The sequence below is a fragment of the Ostrea edulis genome, chromosome 3 (genome assembly GCF_947568905.1).
Source record: "Ostrea edulis chromosome 3, xbOstEdul1.1, whole genome shotgun sequence".
Taxonomy (NCBI): domain Eukaryota; kingdom Metazoa; phylum Mollusca; class Bivalvia; order Ostreida; family Ostreidae; genus Ostrea; species Ostrea edulis.
The window spans coordinates 783,085-805,703 of NC_079166.1; the positions used below are offsets into that span (position 1 = coordinate 783,085).

At 35.4% G+C, this 22,619-nt stretch overlaps 1 protein-coding gene across 1 annotated transcript in view; it reads left to right on the forward strand.

Annotated features, from left to right (window-relative positions):
- LOC125673403 (3-oxoacyl-[acyl-carrier-protein] reductase FabG-like) overlaps window positions 1–7,658 on the forward strand; it is a 29,305-nt gene extending 21,647 nt beyond the window's left edge. The window contains exons 2-9 of the mRNA XM_056158967.1: window positions 319–452; window positions 549–641; window positions 886–971; window positions 5,387–5,480; window positions 5,697–5,766; window positions 6,500–6,536; window positions 6,729–6,783; window positions 7,445–7,658. Coding sequence (XP_056014942.1) covers window positions 319–452; window positions 549–641; window positions 886–971; window positions 5,387–5,480; window positions 5,697–5,766; window positions 6,500–6,536; window positions 6,729–6,783; window positions 7,445–7,603 — 728 coding nt within the window. The 3' untranslated portion in view covers window positions 7,604–7,658. The remainder of the gene's footprint in view (window positions 1–318; window positions 453–548; window positions 642–885; window positions 972–5,386; window positions 5,481–5,696; window positions 5,767–6,499; window positions 6,537–6,728; window positions 6,784–7,444) is intronic.
- The last annotated feature ends 14,961 nt before the right edge of the window (window positions 7,659–22,619 follow it).

Genomic DNA, 22,619 nt, shown 5'->3' on the forward strand with positions numbered 1-22,619 from the left:
GATGTTTGTCCAAATTTTGATGTCTTATTTCTTATATGATTTATGGAATTGGTCATTAGTTGGTACATGTATTTGTGCTTGCATATTTTACAGGGGTTTCAACAGTTTCGTTTACAGTCAGTATTTCGCAAATTATATGGTCTTTTTTGACATGAATTTGATTGTTAGAATCATCCTTGTTGTCTAGTAAACATTTGCTTGTACGCTTGTATACATTTAAGTCCTAGTTTAGGCAGCTTCGCATTGTACGTTCATTTGAACATAAAATCATGATATATAACCATTGCAGTACACCAATGTGTTGTGTGTGATTGTCAGGAGCCAGTTCCGGTATTGGGGCAGGAACAGTCACTTTGTTTTGCAGACTTGGAGCACAAGTTGCCATCACAGGCAGAAATGTTGACAATTTGGCCAAAACAGCTGCTGAGTGTAAAAAGGAAAATGGAAAACTGGTTAGATACTATTATTAATTTGTTATCACAACCAAGCACTTGAAAGAAGTCTGGGAAATGATAATTTTTGTTACATTACTCTCTTTGATCTTTTAGCCGTTTACTCTTAGCGGTGATTTGACCAAGGAAGATTTTGCTAAGCAACTTGTAGAAGAGACAGTAAAATATTATGGGAAATTGGACATACTGGTATGTACCATTGATGTATTTTTGGTTTAATACACTACATGTTCAGATGTTTTAGGACTTTATCAAGTATATGTTGTAGCATGTTGATAATCAACATGAATAATACTTGAATAATAATTATGCATATTTCAAGAATAAACCAAATTGAACTTTTAACGAAACTTAGAAGACATATGTTTTATTACAGTCCATCAATATCTTTATTGCTAAAATTTCTTGTTTTAAAAATTCTTCGAAACAATAGGTCAATAATGCGGGAATATTGCAATCTGGAAGCATTGAAACAACATCACTGGAGCAATATGATGAAGGAATGAATATCAACGTCAGGTAATATGTACATGTGAACGTTGCGTAATTTGTACAGAACACTATAATTATGTGTATGCATTGGGATTTACATGCAACAGTAGATAAAAAAACATTAAACATAAACACAACAAAGTACATGTTAATTGTTCTAAGAAGCGAATTTGGACACGCTACTTCGTCTCTTGTGTTCATCAACAAAGCGTGACACGATAATGTGTTATTTCATTATTCTTAAAGGAGAACGAGTTCATTTAATAATGGCAATCAGTGCAAAATTCAATTCACAGGTAGTAATATGCCTAACTAACCATTGTCAACAAAGTCGATTAACTCATCAAACAAAGGATAAGTAGTCTATATATGAGACATCCCGGCATAGATTGTGCTTTGGGATTGGGGTTATAGAATCCCAAAATTCTTTACTAATAAAAGAATTTGGGAGTTTTCTTTGAACATATCCTAAGTTGATTGCTCTTTCTATCATGGAAAGTACATGCAAAGCGTAGGGAAATAGGACTGGTACACATTCCTGTAAACTAGTGTATAATGCAAGGTGAATATAACGAACAGTGACCAATCTCATAACTCCTATAAGCAATACAACGTAGATAGTTGGGCAAACACGGACCCCTGGACACACCAGAGGTGGGATCAAGTGCCTAAGAGGAGTAAGCATCCCCTCTAGTAAATTAGCAAAGGAAGCTAGTAAACAGGTTGTTAGGTAGAAATAAAATATAGTGTTCTGGGCATGGTTAAACATAATCTGGTGAACGTATAACCATCATTCATCTGGGTGAAGTCAGCGTATTATTTAAACTGATGTTATATGTTATATCTTATGTCTTCTCTTCGATCAATCTATATTTCATATCAGGCGATCAAGCGCCCTCATATAATATTCAATTATACTTTAAAAAAGTCATAAGATATAACATTGCACGTTCAAAGTTTGATTAAAACTTACTGATATCTAAAACTGCGTTCTCGTAGGATCATTTTCCTAGTACTGGTTTACAACAAAATGATCTAAAAATCGTTGCATTAGACCAATCTATCATGTTTAAGATCTCACTAATAGAAATACCTTTATTACTGGCTTTACTAGATGTATCGCTTCTTGTAGAATGCGCTTGAAATTTATTGATGTCAATTCCAGATGGATACAAAATCTGTTTAATCCAATTAGCCATCACATTTGCAGATAACCTTTCGTGTGGTTTGACTACTGTGCGAAGTAAAGGTTCATTTTCAGCAAAACTCCTCTGCATGGTTTTGTTACCTGTAAGTCAACACTTAAACACTCTACGAAACAAATATTTCAATCACTAATTGCATGAAAAGTTACCCCTTTGATGTACATTGTTTGAGGAAAATGAAAAGTAACATATTGGGGGTGGGGGTCATTGTCTTGGATCCCATAAATTCTATTCAATTTTATGGAAATAACAGTTTTTGCAATTTATTGCAAAGCCTAAATTTTCTCGAAGATTTTCTGTACATTTGTAATCGTTTATCATACCCTCTTCTTATCACTCAGTAAACTTATAGGAACTTTCACGAGTTTTTTTTTTTTTTTAAAAAGCGGACTATTGAGATTCCGAATGGGAGACAAAGGATATCGAATGTTGCGTTTTCAATTTGAATCGTAGAAATTTTCGATGCACCTTTTGAATTCGAACTGTGAAATAAGCGTCGTTTAGGTCCTTTTAGGTCTAACTTCACTAACCAATTTTATCTTGAATTAAATCCTTTAAAAAATGAATACCCTCCATTTTGAAATGATAGTAAATAAGACAACCATTAAGATCCTTCAATAGACCGTTCTTGGCACACTGATTTTGACTACGAATAATTTCGTTTATCTGATCAGGATATAGGGTTTACCTCACCGCGAGTGTGACCGGTTGACAGGGGATGCTTATTTCTCTTGGGCACATGATCCCACCTCTGGTGTGTTGGGGAATCCGTGTTTGTCCAACTATCTATTTTGTATTGCTTATAGGAGTTATGAGAGATTGATCACTGTTCGTTATCGTCACCTTTCATCCTGCAGATTCAATACATGTCGTAGCCCCCTTTCCTTTTCTCTACAAGGAATAACTAGCTCATAAAACAGCCGTGATCGTCGTCTGTATTGTTCTCTTATGTTACATGAATTTTCTTTCCTGGTCTATGAGATCTGTTTTTACTTGACTCAATGATGGTTGTATTGGGTTTGAATTTGATGGGGACTTTGAGTGAATTTGAGGTTCAACCCCTGTACAGTTTGTAATATCCATTGATCTTTCGTTATGGAATTCCAGTTTTGAATTACATGTTTCATTCTCCCGCCATATTGGTACAAACACAAATCTTTGAGCTCCTGAAAAAGAAAATGTTTTTTTCTCACCCGTTCTAATTCTTGTTTGACTCGTTATCATATTGTTCTTTGGCCAGGTCTGTCTCTGACTTCGAGCTCGGTTGGACTCGCCCCCAAACCGGTTGTAATTGTTCGGGGGGCCCGTAGCGAAAACAAAACTGTTGCTGCTTGTTTTCACTCCTGAAATTAGGGACAGAATTGAAATTCTTACTCTACATTTTTTCTCTGAGATGGAATCATGTCGTACAGTTCTTTGTAATCTTTGTCGAAGTTATCTAAATTTCATCTTCATTTCAGCAAACTGTTTTGGCCTATAGTGCTATCGATCAAATCTCCACAGTCAGGTGGAATTCTGCTGAGTAGACGCTTTTTATCTGTGTGGTACATCAACAGAGTGTTCAAATCAGGAGAAGTGCCCTTTGCACAATGTTAATCACATCAACATGATCCACTTTCTTGTCCCGCTTTTCAACTTTTCTAGCTCATTCCACAAAATAGCCAATGAACCTGTTGCATCTAAAATTCTTTACTGTGTATTGATAATAGTGCGTTCTTTCTGTCTGAGAGGTACCGATTAAATTTCTTATTAAACATCTTGATAAATCTATTTTTGTTGTTTTAGTTGCATATTTTGTTTGTTATTGGGAACAATACAGTTTTTTGGTCACTTTTTGACGAATCTTCTTGGAGACTCTTAGCTTTGCATATTTTGTGATATATTTATTGATTTTCCGTGGGAATTTACAACCCTTATAAATCAAGTTGGACGGGTTAGAATTTGTGTACGAATCTGTATCACTATACTTTCAGATGTTCTGAAGAACTTTTCAGTACTACTGTCGCCAGAAGTAAACTTACGTTTGCGGTTATTGTTGTTTCTTGTACTCCCGGGAGAGCGCCTCCTGGTCAGAATAGGCGATTAATCTCTTTTGCACCGAATAGGCAATTCATCTTTCGTGCCCTGAATAAGCTGTTGCATTCTCGTGCCTGGTATTGGCGAGCGTACTCCAGTACCCTGGCACGTGACAGTTTCGTGTCTCGTCCATTGCCAGGGGACTCATAATCTATGGTCTGAATCCGAAACATCCACCCGTAATTAGTCGCTAGGAGTACATCTTCTTGAAGCATAGGGGGATTTAGCTGAGACGGTGCCAAATTGTACAGAAAGAAACTTAAGCAGAAAACTTACCCATCAACAATTAAAATTGAAATTGAGAAATTGCGTTTCCTCAGGTGTGCTATCTGGTTAGAACGGGTCTAAGTTTTGTTGAGGGGGTACTAGCTTTTGAAAGCTGATTTTCAGTAGTTTGAGAGCTATTTTTGGAGGCTATTGCAATGTTATATCTTATGACTTTTTTGAAGTATGATACACAATTTCTTGCATGAATATTCGGGAGATATGAAGATGTACACACGCGTTGCCCTCGGGGAATACGATTTATTTGTTAAATGAAAGGTGAAGATAACGAACAGTGATCAATCTCATAATTCGTATAAGCAATCTTCATATAAACAAATACACAATAATACAGATCTGTCATCTTTTTTACAACACAACATGAGCATTTAGCTTTATTGAAGACGTGTTCAGAAGAGACCGATATTAGCTTTAAATAGTCTTGTAATGTCTAAATTAAAACTATTGTTATTAAATTTATCTATATTTCCACTGACCTGGTTATGAAGCAATGCGAGGAGATAACCAAACATTCCTAATAAATAGTTTATGTTTTGTCCAAACATTGCTCATCGTTGACTTTCCGTTCACATTTCGCTTCGTTAGCTCTCTGTGTTCACACAACGTTCTCTGGTCACTAACCGGCCACCAAGCCACGTTTACACTCCAGTCTCTCGTCGTTCGCTCTGATTTGGTTCTGGTTCGCTCACCATTCATTCATATTTCACTCACCGTTTAAGTGATAAAGTGGAAGATTCCAGACACTCTCTATGTATCTATCTATACACCTATTTCTATCTATCTATTCATTTATTTATCTGTGTACACTGTTTTTATATATTTCTCTATTTATCTATACATCTGTTGATACTCTTTTCAAACGTAATCTGTTTTCAGAGCTATTTATCATCTGACTATGCTTGCAGTTCCACATCTTGTCAAAACAAAGGGGAATATTGTAAATGTATCAAGTATAGCAGGCATTAGAGCAGTGAGTATTCTGAACTCCCCGCATGCAAATAATAAATCCTCACATGTTAAATGATTATGAAAATTTATAGAGTTGTTTCTCGTCTTCCCCAAATATATCCAAACCTTGCTATCAAGCATTACACGTAGTTTTTTCCTTCGAATGAGAGCATTGTAGTGTAAGGTGACATTGCATGATGTTATTCCAATACTTATCATCTCAAAATATATGTTTTAGATTGCTGGATGTTTGTCATACTGTATGTCCAAGAGTGCTATAGATCAGTTTACTAAATGCACTGCAATAGGTAGGTGTTCCTTTTTAGTCAGAATTTTCGTTAACTGTCCATGTTTATTGTGCGATATCTCATCATCACCTGTATTTGTTCTTTATTTATTTTTCCAACAGAATCAATACGTGAAGCATGTTTTACTGATGATCAATGTTTTATTCCGAGGCAGGGTACTGACAAATAAGTTGATGCTCAATGGGTTTGGAATAATGTTTTCGCGAATTCCGTGATAGTTATGCTTTTATTTGAAACCGAAGGTTAGATGGAATGTTGTCTGACGTGTTTTATATGACTAGTTAAGCCTATATTTTCATGCTGATTTGACTACGGACTACCCAGTTTACTTCATCAAGATAAAATGATTACGGCGGGGATGAATGGCACGCAGGGGATGCTAATTCTCTGATGCACTTGACCTCACCTCTGGTATGCCCAGTAGTCCGCATTCGCCATACTTTTAATGCAAGGTGAAGATAACGAACAGTGATCAATCTCATAACTCTTATAAGCAATACAAAATAGATAGTTGGGCAAACACGGACCCCTGGCACACCAGAGGTGGGATCAGTGGGATCAGGTGCCTAGGAGGAGTAAACATCCCCTGCTATTCTTTATGGAGTAATACAATCGACCACTGTTCTTTATTCTCACCTTCACGCTGTACGTTATATTTACCATTCTTTTCAAAACAGAAGGGTAACTGTATGATGACATGAAGCATTGTACAATCTATAATGATGTTTTTCAGAGTTGGCACCGAAGCAAGTCAGGGTAAACAGTGTTAAGTAAGTGTATTTATCTATTTTTAGCATACTTCAAATGCTTCTGATCAGCTTTAGCATTATTTGTAATGGATGTACATTAATAAATGACAATTCATTTAATCATGCTATTAATCTAATGAATTATTCAAAAATTATACGATCGATGATGTCAATGGTATACTTTTAATTACTTAAATATTGATTTATTTGTAGCCCTGGCGTTATCATTACTAACATTTTCAAGACGTGTGGATTGGATGAAAAGGAGGTAATCACAGACGGCTACAATCTTTAAGCGGTAGAATAGTAATGGTGGTGGAAATCAGTCTTTTAAATCAAAATAGAGAACTTAAAATTCAAAATGTTCAGTGATTTCAGTGTTCAGTTTCACTATATTTGTTTAAGTCCTATATGCTTGCATTTACATTAATGAGGTTTTAAAGTGAATGACATATGTTTAAGGTTATTATTTACAATGAAATATTATTTCATCAGCATTGGTAGCGCTAATCTATGAATAGTTGAAAACATTTGTGGCCAAGAAAAGTTCTAAATTTCGAAATCAAAACATTAGTTGAAATCTGTGTGGAAAAGGTTCATGGCGTTCGCTGTACAATGAAAGGCGAAGATAACGAACAGTGATCAGTCTCATAAGTCATGAGTCATATAATATGAGAAATTGGAAAGAAATCTAAAAACACAGAATAGTTTGACTATGACCGTATAGTCCATTGTTTTCTTGAGAGTGTAGATCACTTATGCTATAGTTTATTGTCTATACTAAAAATAACATTCAATCAGTGTACACGTTGTAATATACGATTCACAATAAACAAATGCACTAAACGTTGTATACACTTGATTGAACATAATGAAATACAACGGACAACACTGAAGTGGTATTTTGATGTAGGTGTGTATAATTGTAGTTTTTAGAGCACTCCAGAACAACACATCCACTAGGACGGTCCGGTGAGGTGGAAGAAGTGGCCAATGCGATTGCTTTCCTGGCATCAGAGAGTGCTTCCTTTATCACGGGTGTGCAATTACCAATTGATGGTGGAAGACATGCCCCCTGTCCACAATAGGAAGATTTATAAAAAATCCTTGATATGTTGCTTAGAAAATAAAAAAGTTATACACAGTTACCTTGAAATGTTATACGTAATTAATTTTCACTAAATGAGACGAGTGATAAATTCATTGTTTTACAAGATACTATTCATTAAGTTAATTTTTTGGGAAGTGAATGTACGAACCTGATCAGGAAATAGGGCTCACGACGGGTGAGACCGGTCAACAGGGGATACTTACTCCTCCTAGACACCTGGTCCCATATCTGGTGTGTCCAGGGGTCCATGTTTGCCCAACTATCTATTTTGTATTGGGGAAGATAACGAACAGCGATCAATACCACAACTCCTATAAACAATACAAAATAGAGAGGTGGGCAAACACTGACCCAAGAATACAGCAGATGTGGGGACAGGTGCCTAGGAGTTGTAAGCATCCGCTATCGACCGTTAACACCGGTATCACGATAAATTAGAAAATATTATCTCACTTTAATAATAAGAAAAATAACGCGCTATAACTGTGTTGGGATGCCAAAACCAATGTCTCCGAACACCTTCCCATGTCTGAATTGGTTTTTGGTGCCAGATATGCATTCATGATCCTCAAAAAACCCTAGAAACTAAATTTGGCTCACATCCGACAGACTTGATTTTTGGGCGCCAGTTTCTTCAATGGCGGACATTTTGAAACAGTTGAAAATAAAATGGAAGGAAATAATACTGCTAAAAATGAATTGTGGACCCTCAATTTACACCAGAACCCAAATGTTGTAGAGATTTTAACACTTTCAAATATGTCGGTGTATGGCGACCGTTTTGAAAATGGCGGCTCAAAAATTTGTTTTGATGGTGGAAATAGACTCTGGGTGACCAAAGCACCCAAGAAATAGAATTTGGGTGAAATTCGACTACCTTGATTTTTTGACGTGTTTAGCCGCCATTTTGAAAGTTGATTGCACCCCTCCTAATGACCCCCTATCAGCTCACAAAGTCTGGAGTGGCTGTGTCGAAGCATTTTCATAAGATCGCGCTGACAAGCTTCTCATTAAAGAAGAGGAATAATAATAATAAGAAGAAAAGAATAATAAGTAACGGAGCAAAAACAATATGTCTCCGACACTATGTGCTCGGAGACATAATAATGATACCATATTTATATAGCACCCCTTTCATACACTATGTACGCTCAAAGGTGCTTTACAATGCATATATACCTTACAACATAATGTTATACCCATATTACATAGAAAATAAATAAAACATTAAATAGCAATGATATGAAAGGCGTTATCACATGTAAACAGTCCATAGCTGTACCTATCCTGATTGTACATATAAAATATGAAAACACAAGATACCATCAATATGCTAGATAAGAATAAACATCAAATTCAGGGCGTATTGAAATAATAATAATAATAATAATGAAATACACACACGCACACACAGCATATAATATCTCAGTTATAATACATTAAAACATAGAATATTTTTTTTCTTTTATAAATATTATGAAACGATGGTTATAGGAGTACCGTATTGCTGATTTTTCCACAGGGTGATAGATTTGGATTACTTTAGTATCTAGATAGATTTGCACAAATATTTCATTCGCTAAATATACATCCACTTGCGATCTCAGTATTTGCAAAAGCGATAACTCTTCCTTGTCCGTCAAAATTTATTCGGTTAAATTCCAGCAAATCGCCAAATTTTAGACACACGAAAACAAAGCTATACGGTAACATCCCCACAGATAACTTCGTTTACCTGATCAGGATATAGGGCTCGCGGCGGGTGTGACCGGTCAACAGGGGATGCTTACTCCTCCTAGGCACCTGATCCCACCTCTGGTGTGTCCAGGGGTCCGTGTTTGCCCATCTATGCAAGGTGAAGATAACGAACAGTGATCAATCTCATAATTCCTACAAGCAATACAAAATATATAGTTGGGCAAACACGGACCCCTGGACACACCAGAGGTAGGATCAGGTGCCTAGGAGGTGTAAGCATCCCCTGTTGACCGGTCACATCCGCCGTGACCCCCATATCCTGATATGGTAAACGGAGTTATCCGCAGTCAAATCAGTGTGCCAAGAACAGCTCAACAATCGGTATGTAACACGTCAGACAGCATTTGACCCAATGCAAGGTCGTATTGACGAACTAAATCGTTATAACAACCATAGAATTTGCGAAATGCTGACTTCAATCGAGACTGTTGAAATCCCTGTACCATCAACTTGTTTGTCAGTAGCTTACCTCGATTTAAAAACTGACTATACCCAGAACAAGCTCTTGCATATCGAATCAGTTGAGATATATAAACACCATATGCAGGTGATAATGGAATATTGCTACATGAATGTGGGAAGTTGATGATGGAGAAGCTGAAATCATTCCGTTTGTCATACAGTTGAGTTGTCAGTTTGCCGTTAATGTCTACTTTTAATAGAATATCTAAGTATGAAGCAGAAGTGAACGACTCTGTGGTGTCCTTTATTTTGAGCTCACAGGGATATATCAAATCGACATATGAATGAAAGCTATCATTGTTAATAGACAAAACGTCATCAATATAACTAAAAGTCGAATTGAAGGTCACAGCGAGAGATTTTTTCTTCTCACGTAGAAGTTTTTGAATAAATTCTGCTTCATATGAATATAAAAACAGGTCAGCTAACAAAGGAGCACAATTCGTGCCCATGGGAATTCCAACAGACTGTTGGAAGACCTGATCACCAAAGACCACGAAGATATTGTCAATGAGAAACTCTAGCATATTTTTTATTTCAACTTCGGAGTACTTGTGCGTGGAATCAGAGTGGTGTTTAACAAAGTAAGTTTTTGAATGACTGATCACTAGATATGAGTATTTCCGTTTTCCGTTTTTGTTGAAGAAGCAACTGTCTATGATGTCAAAAAGTCTAGTCTTTAATTTATCGTGAGGAATGGTCGTGTATAGTGTTGAAAAGTCATAGGTTTTAATGTTATTGATTTGGGAAAAATTCTGTGATTTCAAGTTTACTAAAAGTTCTTTAGAATTTTTTAGGATTCACATTTGATTAACACCACTTCTGGCATATGTAGTCGCACAGTAAGTTTGAAGTTTCTCCTTCACAGCTGTTAACATTTTCGTGAGGAGCAAATATCTATCTATTTTGTATTGCTTATAGGAGTTATGAGTGTTCAGTGTTCGTTATCTTCACCTTGCATCCAAATATGGAAGATTTTTAAATGTCCGTACTTAGATATTTTATTGAAGCTATATATCAACGGCAAATTAACAACTCAACTTTATGACAAAAGGAGTGATTCCAGCTAATTCATCGTTAACTTTCCATATTTATGTAGCAATATTCCATTATCACCCACATAGGGGGTTTAGATGTATATCTTTCAACTGCTTCGATACAAAAGAGCTTGTTCTGCCTATGTTCAGTCTTAAATCGAAGCAGGCTACTGACAAACAACCCAAGAGGGGTACTAACAATTTCGTTTAAAGTCAACATTTCGTGAATTCAATAGTCTTTATAACGATCTAGTTTGCCAATATACCTTATCATTGGGTCAAATGATGTTTGAAATGTGTTTTATTTCGGTTGTTAGGCCATTCTTGGCACACGGATTTTGACTGCGGATAACTCTGTTTACCTGATCAAGATATAGGGTTCAAAGTCGGTGTGACCGGTCGACAGGGGATTTTTACTCTTCCTAGGCACCTGATCCTACTTCTGATATATACAGCGGTTCGTGTTTGTCCAACTCTCTATATTGTATTGCTTATAGGAGTTATGAGATTGATCGTTGTTCGTTATCTTCGCTTTTCATGTTTGCTTTCATGTGAAACTGGAAAAGGGTGCAATAAGGCTTAGGGGATGTTAAAACATACATGAAAGGTGATTGATCTCATAAATACTACAAGCAATACAAAATAGATAGTTGAGCATGTGATGTGTCACATTTGTTACATGTTTTTTTTTTCAAGTTTCAAGATTTTTATTTATGAAACAAGACAAAACATACAGGGGATGCTTACTCCTCCTAGGCACCTGCTCCCACCTCTGGTTTGTCCAGGGGTCCGTGTTTGCCCAACTATCTATTTTGTATTGCTTGTAGGAGTTATGAGATTGATCACTGTTCGTTATCTTCACCTTGCATATACAAATATACAAAACAATTAAATACATGTATGAGATACAATGTGTATAAGATATGGTTATTATTTTACCATGGAATCAAAATAGATACAGGGGATGCTTACTCCTCCTAGGCACCTGATCCCACCTCTGGTGTGTCCAGGGGTCCGTGTTTTCCCAACTATCTATTTTGCATTGCTTGTAGGAGTTATGAAATTGATCACTGTTCGTTATCTTCACCTTGCATACAGTATATGTCTAACAATTGTAGTTATTAATTTACGTCAACATAATTTCAAGTGACAAAATAATACTGCGTAAGAAACATATTTGGCAGTGTGTGTATAATAAAGATATGTGTTTGGTAGGTTTTTTTCTTTCTTCAAAAACGCCACGCTGTCACAATGAATCCACACATATCACGACAGTTCATATCCGACTCATTTGGGCAGCTCTATTAGAGGACAGGATCCTCTGAATAGTGGCGTAAGATATAACACAAGTATATGCAAGGTGAAGATAACGAACAGTGATCAATACACAGATATATATACATGTATACATACATATGCGTGCATAGATATAATAGCAGTGGTAACAATGTTTAAATTTCATATGTTAAAATTTTGATATAAAGAATTTCATAGTATAACCATAGATTGGATACAAAATTTTGAAAACGTTTCTGTTCTTTTGTTTTATATAAAAACCTGAGCACTTGACAGTGCGATATTCCTTGATGGAACGAATAACAAAATCACCTGTCTCATCAACCTGTACAACTCTACAATACATCTTACATTTATAAATTCTAAATGCAACATTTTATGGCTTTCTTAGTTACCTTTATTCCCTCTACTGTTTCAAACTGGTTTCTCAGATTTCCGAGTAAAATACATTCTGCTTTTGTGAAATTCATTTTGACCCTGCTAATCCACAGAAACTTTATTGCATGTTTTAGAGAATCGGTATCACTTAAAGCCAGTGTCATGTCGTCTTCATGTTGAATATTTTTAATTTCATTTTCTAAGTTTTTATTTTTAAATCCGAGAATCGAATTATTTAGTTGTATTTTATCTGATAGAATTTCTGCAACAAATAGGTATACAATCACGGAAATTCTTGCCTAATTCCCCTATGCATCATGCATTCTAATGTTCTAGAGATCCAGCCATTATGTTTTAAACGGAAGATAGGATTTTTATAAAGTATTTTTATCCATTTAATAAATTCCAAAATTAAATGTTTCTGGGGTTTTGAACAGAAAATTCCACTCAACTGAATCGAATGCTTTCTCAAAGTCGAGAAATAATAATAAGCCCTCTTGATTATTGTTTTCCCATTAATAAAAAATATCTAATATTAATCGTGTGTTGCATCCTATAGATCTTCCTTTTATATATGGTGTCTGTTCGTTACTTATGTAATGTTGTATGTGTGATGTGTTACATTTTGAGTTTTGACTTCGGCCCTTTCGAATTTCGCTCGGCATAACAATAGCTTATGGTTAACACAATTGAGAAACTTTCGACTTAAAAGTTTAAAGATCTTGGAAAAGATGAACGATATTCTATGTCTATTGCAATTTTTGTGTTGCTCAGATTAGCGCTCAGAGTCCTACTAATTTCAAACATTTCTCGGGGATGGCCGTGGAAACCCCTAGCGGGAGGGGCGCTACACCTAACCCCCCATTTGGAGTGTCTGTGTACCCCTTGGCCTACACATTCAGATACTTTAGGGTATGCCCCCGAAGGGTCACTATATTTGTTTTCTTACACTATCAGTGTTTACATATGTACTACATAGCCCAAAACTTTCATATACATTGAACAGTACTATAACACTGTAACTGGGGTTGCTCTTTTCAGAGTCTAATATACGTGTTTATGAATTGTTGTACGTTACAAATGCAAAACAAAAACCTCATTGGGTGTTATGAGTTTCAAAAAAAACAAACCCACGTAATATTCAGTTAACAGACCTAAGGAGATTTCCATCTTCAAGAATACTTCTTAAGATATCACAGAAACATTTTGGAAACTCGAGTTCAGTCTCCGAGCAACAAATCTCAGCCGAAGAAAGATGAAATATATGACTTCATGGTCTATGGTTGGCATCAATGCAAATGATGAAGTGATGGGACTAGTTCGGTGCAACAGATATTACTAACTGCATCTAAAATCAAAATACACCAACTACTCACTTGGAGTATTCGGTTTCAACATCCTGCATGTTTGAAGGCTAGTGATGCAAAACAAGCACACTCGTATGTAGAATCAGTCAAATGAGGAAAGAGTGCTCTCTCTCTCTCTCTCTCTCTCTCTCTCTCTCTCTCTCTCTCGTATTGGGTGGTAAGAATGTATGATGAAATGAACCCATGCAATTATTCGTGGACACCCCTTCCATTTATGATTTGAAGGTTAGACGATATTTTCTTTTTTTTTACAATCATTTTATACCATATCGAAGTATATTTGCTTTTCTGTTCCCCCTCCACCGCTTTGAAAAAAGATCGTATGTACCTTCACGCCACATATGAGCCAAGTGTTGTTGCAACTTATTACATGTAAAACCTGTTTATAAATTATGTATGAATTATATATTGTAAACTTTCACTTTTTGTTTGAGTACTTCCTGTTCTAAAGTTTTCACTTCAAACACTTCTTTGAAATTCGAGCAGCATCTTTTATCCTTCGCCATCGTTCGATGTAGACCATCATGGAAGTGTTTAAACATGTCTGAATTAGCTTTGAACGTTATAAAAGCTTTCCTAACTATTATTTTACCCAGAAACCTTCAAATTGATATACTTTTTTCACTTTGTATATGTGTGAAACCATGTGAGTAAATTCTATTTCTATTTTTGGAGCCATTTACCTTTATACAATAAAGGACATGTTAGCATACAGGTATTTGTGTTTAAATTGGTTTGCTAGCTGTTTGTAGCAGACAGCATATCACTTTACATGCTAACAAAATGTTACTAAACACTTGACCCCGAATGATCAGCAAGACAAAGTCCAAGCGTTCGAGTCTTAGTGTTTCTTTACAAAATGAGGGTAAGGATTCACGGATGTACATCAAACAAATTTATATTTATCATATAGAGATGTTGTAATACCTTGCATTAAGCCTTTGTATTTGCACAATGTGGTATTGTTCTAGCTTGCTCTACAAAAATACATCAAAACCGCGTTGGGACCATGCATGAATACATTTTCAGGATATCTCCATCTTGCAATTAAAGAGAGATTGTGACTATTTTTCTCCATATTCTATTTCGCGATCTTCATTCGGTAGGCAAAAGTCAGAACTACCACCACCCGAGCTAGAAAGAAAATGAATAGCTATAAATGAAAACTGTTGATATTTCGTACAGTCATCAAAGTTTTAGAATTTTTACAGAACACTTTGAGATCGAACACAGGATATCTGAAAAAATACCTCTTAATGGAACATGGCATTCTGTAATTTGAGTATGCGAATTTTCATTTCTGTACCAAAGCTGACTATTTGACGACTGTGCATATGACAAATGTTTGATATCTGGAAGGACAATTGAGAGACACCAAACACTCTTTTAGAGCCTGTGTCCCTTATAGACTCCACAGAGTGACACCTGTTTATACTGGGAGATGCGTCAGACATTATTTTCTCGTAATTGCTTATATGTAAAACTTATACGGTATCAATTTTGATGCAACAGATGCGCATTTATGGAAGAACATATAACGAGCAACAAGTATTCACCAACAGAGATACAGGCGACTTTGGGAAACGATATCATATTTCTAAATATATGATCTTTCTTCTAGGTCGGTGTCTTTTTATCTATTAATCAATCCATCTTCCCTATATCTTCAATATTGGTAATTATTAAATGAAATATTATTTTGAATTGGTTATGGAGCTATGTTACACAGTTAAATAACAAAAAAAAATATTTTCTTGTCATTTTATTTATGGGAAAATGTGTTTGAATTTCAGCAACTGACAGAAATTACACTGCATGTATTACGCAAATGCGTGGTTTTAGATCAAATAAATTAAACAGTGCTATACCAGCTGCTTTTCTGTATGTCATATTCCGAGGTCATGTAACCTCAAACTTTTAATCTTAGAATGAAATGGAGATCGTTTATTTTTTATGAATTTGTTTAAAATATGTTGCCTGTTTTAAAGCATCTAACTCTAATCCTGTGAGCTGTATTTTGATTGTTTAATTCGGATATTTAAACCTCGAAATTTGAATTGTGTATTTCTTCTGAGTTGTCGTAGTGATCCTAAATGTTTCACCCACATTTTTGTGAACCCTGGTTGACTAAGTAAATGAATGCAAGCTTTCCGGTGTAGAAGAACGATATTCACAAATCTAGTGTCTTATTTACAGCGTTGCATTGGGCTGTTTCGCTGTTATACTTAATTGGACTTTGTTAAACTTACATTTCGTTGGATGGTTTCCGTTTGCAAGCATTTAGATTTATCCTTGAGTTGGATTAGATAATAGTGCTGGGAATGGTATCTTGATTTACAGGTAATTATACAAGTGCATGATAGTTTCTTTTCTTTTATCAGATACGATGCCAGATCCGACGAACTGATATTTCCACCTACACATAGAAATATGCTTGTAAAGTTTCCAATACACATACTGACTGGATGTATCAAAGAAACAAAACCACAGATATCTGACTCATATTCTTGTGATCCTATGGTTGTTATTACGACCTGCTTGGAAAGGTTGCTATAAACGAAATGCGAAGAGCATACTATTGGATCAGATTTGGAAATCATTATCTTTGTTGGGTCGGTTGAATTTTATTAATTCACTGCTCTCATTCAAGACTGTCGTACCAATGTATTGTCCTCATATGAAAAAAGTAAGTAGTCTGATTCACAGGCCATATATACATTTTTAAAAAATCCAGGAAAATAAAAAGATCGAAATCTCAATAAAAGAAATTGAGTTTGGATCATCAAATCAAATCAAACGGGATGGTTTCAGCTTCTCCTTCGTCAACTTCCCATATCGATGTAGCAATATTCGATTACCAGGGATATATCGAATCGACATATGAATGAAAGTTATTATTGTAAATACACAAAACATCATCGATATATCTAAATGTCGTATAGAAGTTTTTGAATGAATTCTGTTTCATATGAAAATATAAACAAGTCAGCTAACAAAGGATCTCTCAACTGATTCGATAGGCAAGAGCTTGCTTTACGTATGGTCAGTTTTTAAATCAAGGCAGGCTAATGACAAACAAATCAATTGTGGAGGGGTTCAACAGCCTTGTTATAATTCAGCATTACGCAAATTTTATGGTCGATATAACAATCTATTTTGCAAATATAATGTAATATAATCTGATGCTGTCTGGCTTATTTCATACCGATTGTTAGCCCGTTCCTGGTCCACTAAATTTGAGTACGGATACCTTCATTTATTTAATCATGATATAAGGCTCACGGCGGGTTTGACCGACCGGTAGGCGATGCATACTCTTCCTAGGCACCTGATCCCACCTCTGGCATATCCAGGCATCCGTGTTTGCTAACTCTCTATTTTGTATTGCTTATAGGAGTTCTGAGGTTGATCCCTGTTTGTTATCTTTACATTTCATCTCTTATACTTGAGTATGTGTAAAGCACACTTATCAAATCACTGATTACAGCCCGTCTTCATGATGGAAGTGTACATCTTTCTGGTGTTAATCCAATATTGCTACAAAGGTTACAAGAAAATCAAAAATGAGTTTAAATTGATCCATTTGTTTCCATTTTGTTTAGCTACCGACGGATGTACTGAAGTGCAGTGTTTGTGGCTGTGCACGGCAACAAATCCATCGCGTTGGAGGTTTTGTACCCATATTTATCTAAATTGTGGATCCTTTGGAAAGAGATACATGGCAGTCTCCTTCTGAGACGTAACATTACAATTAAATGCAGCACACGGTGATATTTTTCAAAGCTATGCAGTAAATATCATGATATAAGTATCTGGTTGTTTACATCACAGTGGGTCTTTTTGACGTTATCAGCAAGGGAGATAAACCGCGATCATCAAAGATCACTTACGTGATCGAATACATTTGACCAGCTGTTGTGACGTTATCTTGCATAAAAAAATAAAAAATGAATCCTTGTTTAATACACTTTGATTAATGAGTTGCCATACATACTAGTAACTCAATTCTTCAGAATATCCTGTTGTATAATCTTTAACCTATTGATAAATAGGCCTAGTTGACTTTAAACGTTATGGATTGTTACATGTAGCAAAACCATGTGAAAATGCTTGTACGGTACTGACATGACCAGGTTTGGTGTACAATGTGTTGAATGACACGATCGCCGACATTGCCTAGCTTAGACTGGCCGAGTAAAGGAGTGACTTCTAGCAGAAATAAAAAGGAAGCTGCACATCCATGCTTCATGTATATGTTACACTTATATTTCAAATGATTTTTTGTCTTTTATCTTGGTGAATACGTTCAATCTGTTCCGGTTTTGTTTCTGGTGTCTCAATATTGCAGGGGTATCATAACTTTGGGGTTATTTTATCCCACTGCACTTAGGATTGTCGGCCTTGTTAATTACATTTAAGGACATAAACATTTAACAATAACTTTATTTGAAATTCCAATGTATTTTATGGAGACAGGGTCTACAAAACGTTTTTTTTCTGTATAAGAATGAAGAAAACCTCTACAAATAATATTGATATTCATGTTGCCGCTTCAATTCCTACTCACAAACCATGTCAGCTTTGCTACTTCATGTCACCAAAACGTATATGTAATATATGGATATAATAAGAATGTATTGAATGTGCATATCCTAGAGAGTATTAGGGCTAAAAATAAATTTTTCATCGTCTTAGAAACAAAACATTTTATGAGTAGCAAGAATAACTTATCACTAATTGGACAATTTGATGTCATTACCGAAAATTTAAGTTGTTTTTCATTATTTTATTATCTCTTCTGTCTGTTATAAATATTTTGTTTATAAACGCATCACTTCACATGTTTAGTGTTGGTGGTTGAAATGATACGATGACTAGGATGGGGCAATTTATTTGTTAATTCCCATTTTGTGTCTGACAATGGGACCGACACTATTCGTTCCGTTATAGATATATATGTACAGTCATTTCCTACCATGCTATTGTCTAACGTTACTTTTACATTGTTTTCTCTCATGCTGAGACATCACCAAGTCTATCTGAGTGTCATAAATGCAAGGTGAAGATAACGAACAGTGGTAAATCTCATAACTCCTATATTAATACAAAATAGAACGTTGGGCAAACACGAACCCCAGAACGTACCAGAGACGGGATGAGATAGACACATGCTTAGCATTAGGACACGTACCTGATTAAAATTGCCAACGCTTACCGTTACACGGGACATGAATAGCCCAGGATTATAACTTCTGAATGCCGTGTGCGAGGTATCAATCACTTTCTATATTATCATTTTAGGTTTAACATGGCACGAGTTGTAGGTAAAGTACCACTTTAAATAAACATATTCTTGGTGTGCACTCAGGGCTGTAGCTGTGAGGGTTCTGTAACGTATCAACACCTTCCGCGACACGGGACCTCCGTTTTCAAGGTTATACCCGAAAGACTCGTTCTTCTCACTTCTAAATGCCGACTGATTGGCGAAGGGGCGATAACTAGTCTTATGATTGAGCACGAGGCTCGAACCCACCACCTCCTGGTTACCAAGCAAACTATCTACCACTGAGCTACTGCAGACGGTCAAATGAATGTCAAAGAAAAGAAGGGTGAATGAAGACATGTATGAATAAATAAATAACTTTTGCTTAGTATATACAACAACTATACAAAGAAACATGTGTATTACATATTAGGCTTATAAATATTCATGTAGCAAGCTATACATATACTTATTCAGTGTTATATCGGCAGTGATGGCGAACACAGGGACAGTATATATACTTGTGACCGGACAGGGTAGGGCTTTTTTACGTTTGTAAGCGAATGTAAAATTGGCAGTTGGGAGTAGCTTGTTTGGTTTATAAAGATACAGTTAAAGCTCTTTAGAATCTGATTATTACACTTGATTTCATGGTAGGACATAGACATCAGCCCTACCCTCTAATATAAAACACGATTGACATTCATATATCCGTCTCACATCAATGGTGGATGGGCAATCAAAACCGTCAAACACTTATTAGTATCAAAGCACATGGAATTTCCTTGTAAAATTATGTTACAACTGCATATGGGGGATACTGGAACTGAATGTTTTTAGACAATTATACATTTTTTGCCGTAAACATTTGGAAGGTACACCATTTTTGTTCTTCCGTGCAGTTTTTCTCACTCCAATTTTTAAAGGAAATTTCGAACAGAATTTGTTTGGAAAATGTAGTTATCTGACAGATCAGAGAGGTCAAAAATTTACTACTGCGGTCGACCAAATTTGCTTTATTGTGGAATGTTATTTATTTGCAACAATACTTCCGTTAATATTCCTTATCAGCTCCGGAGTCTACATTTGTTGATGTTACAGGGGTTTCAAAAGTTTCGTATAAAGTCAGCATTTCGCAAATTCTTTGGTCGTTATAATGTTCCGGTTTACTCATATAACTTAACATTGAGTCACACGCTGTTTGACTTGTTTCATATCGAATGTGAAGATATTCTTGGCACACTTATTTTAAGTACGGATTACTCCGTTTGCCTGATCAATGCATACGGCTCGCGGCGGATGTGGCCGATCTACATGGAATGCTTACTCCTTCTAATCCCCTGATCCCACCTCTTGTATGTTCAGGGGACTATGTTTGTCAAACTTCTTATTTCGTATGCCTTGTGGAAGATTGATCCCTGTTCGTTATCTTTACATTTCGTAAATTTAATACAAGTGGGTAACATCTGCAAAACACGTCAAATAAACTATGAATATCAAATTTGAATTTTATGCACTCATGTTTTCAATAATTCCTTTTTAAAATATACAGTGATTTCCTCATTTTGATCATACATGTATATGCTGTTTGAACTAGTTGTTTCTAGATATCATGTGAAAAGAAATTTCGGTACAGGATTAAGATGAGATTCACATTCACGGATTCAAATTCTGAATATATTTTAAATCTTTAAAATTTGCGTATTTGGCAGAAACAAAACAATGGAGCGAAGCTGTGCTATAAAAATATCCCATCAATCCCAAGTATTGGTCGTTATGTCAACGGTGCATGCTCCAGAGTTATTTATGTGGATAAGTCATAAGGTGAAAAACACCCAAAATTCGCCAAAAGAAAAGGTAAAAACCTAAAAATTGTCTCTGACGAAGAGAAAATATGAATTTATTTCCTTAAATAGAATATGGAAGTGAATTATCAGAAAAATAAATGACAGTTTTTTTGTTTGGACACAACATTACATTGGTCACAAGTTTGACATTTCTTTTCATAGAGTGTAAAAAGAAGAAACGATACGGGTCAATCTTTGTTAAGACGGAACTTGGATCTTATCATGCGTTTAGTCTCCTGTTTGAGATCACCCTTAGGTGCGACAAGTTTAACACTGCTTTCCTCGAGTGTACACTGAGTTGCCCTGAGTTTCCAGTACTATATCCGAGGTCACTCTGAGTTTCTCTGACGTTTTTAGATGAACAAAAGTTTTCCGAATTGCGCTTGTAGTCACCCATCTAGCCCCAGGTGATCCAACTAAAAATTTACATTCATTTTTCCTGAAGCCAAGAGTTTGTGACAGGTGTCAATCATCACTACCTGGATATCATATTACTAACAACATTCTCGATTCATTTGATTGTAAATGCAAAGAAATTTAACACTAGATGAATTAACCAACTCAATTTTCCCCCAGCTTTACAGCTTCCACTAAACTACACTATATTTGTACAAATGTGGCTATAGTTATTTCTTCTTTACTAGGTATGCAATAAACTTTTCAATTTGCTTACGTTTGAAGTTTATGAAAAATAGATAATTGTTTTCTTTCTGTTCCTTTATACCCCACTTTGACATTTTTGTTACAAACATTTTCATAAATAGTTCTACTTACTAACAGATTCAATGACGTTCTTACCGTAGTTATTTTTTCCTCTTTTGTCCCCTTGGTCTGTTTCTGGTAATTGTTTGATGAAATAAAGATAAAATTCAGATGTCTAATACAGAGTTGCTTATTGAAATGTTTCGATGCTTGGAGTGGAAAGATTTGTTTGTCTCATTTGGCATTGAATCGAGGCTATTATTTTCCATTATGATCATTTGTAAAACTCATAAATCTCAATACTATTGTTTAATCGAGGATATTAGAAAGCTCCTTAACACAAGCCGTATGAAATAGTATATTTTAAAGTCTAATTAACCATGAAATTAACAATGAAAAAGAAAAAAGAAGATGTAACGATGTAACTAATATTCTTGAGTTGATAACTTCGCAAACCGCTGTCCTTTCACAAATCTACAAATACTAACGTATGTGTGTTTTTGTTTTGTCACGCAGGAGTCAAAAAATATGGGTGAAACATTTCAGGAATGTCTGTGTATTAGTAGAGACAGCTGAGTATTGCATTACCCTTCTATATGTCAACCTTATATATATATATATATATATATATATATATATATATATATATATATATATATATAAGATAAGATAAGATAAGATATTCTTTATTTCCTCCAAAGTAATGGAGAGTTATAAGTAATTGACAACTAGAACATTATATAATTAGATATGAACAGGAACAAACAAACATAATTATATATGTACAAAGTTATATTTTACGACAATCAAAAATAAAGAGATTTTTCAATTTGAAAACGTAATTTGAAACAATTTGAATTACTTTTTTCCATTTATCACGAGA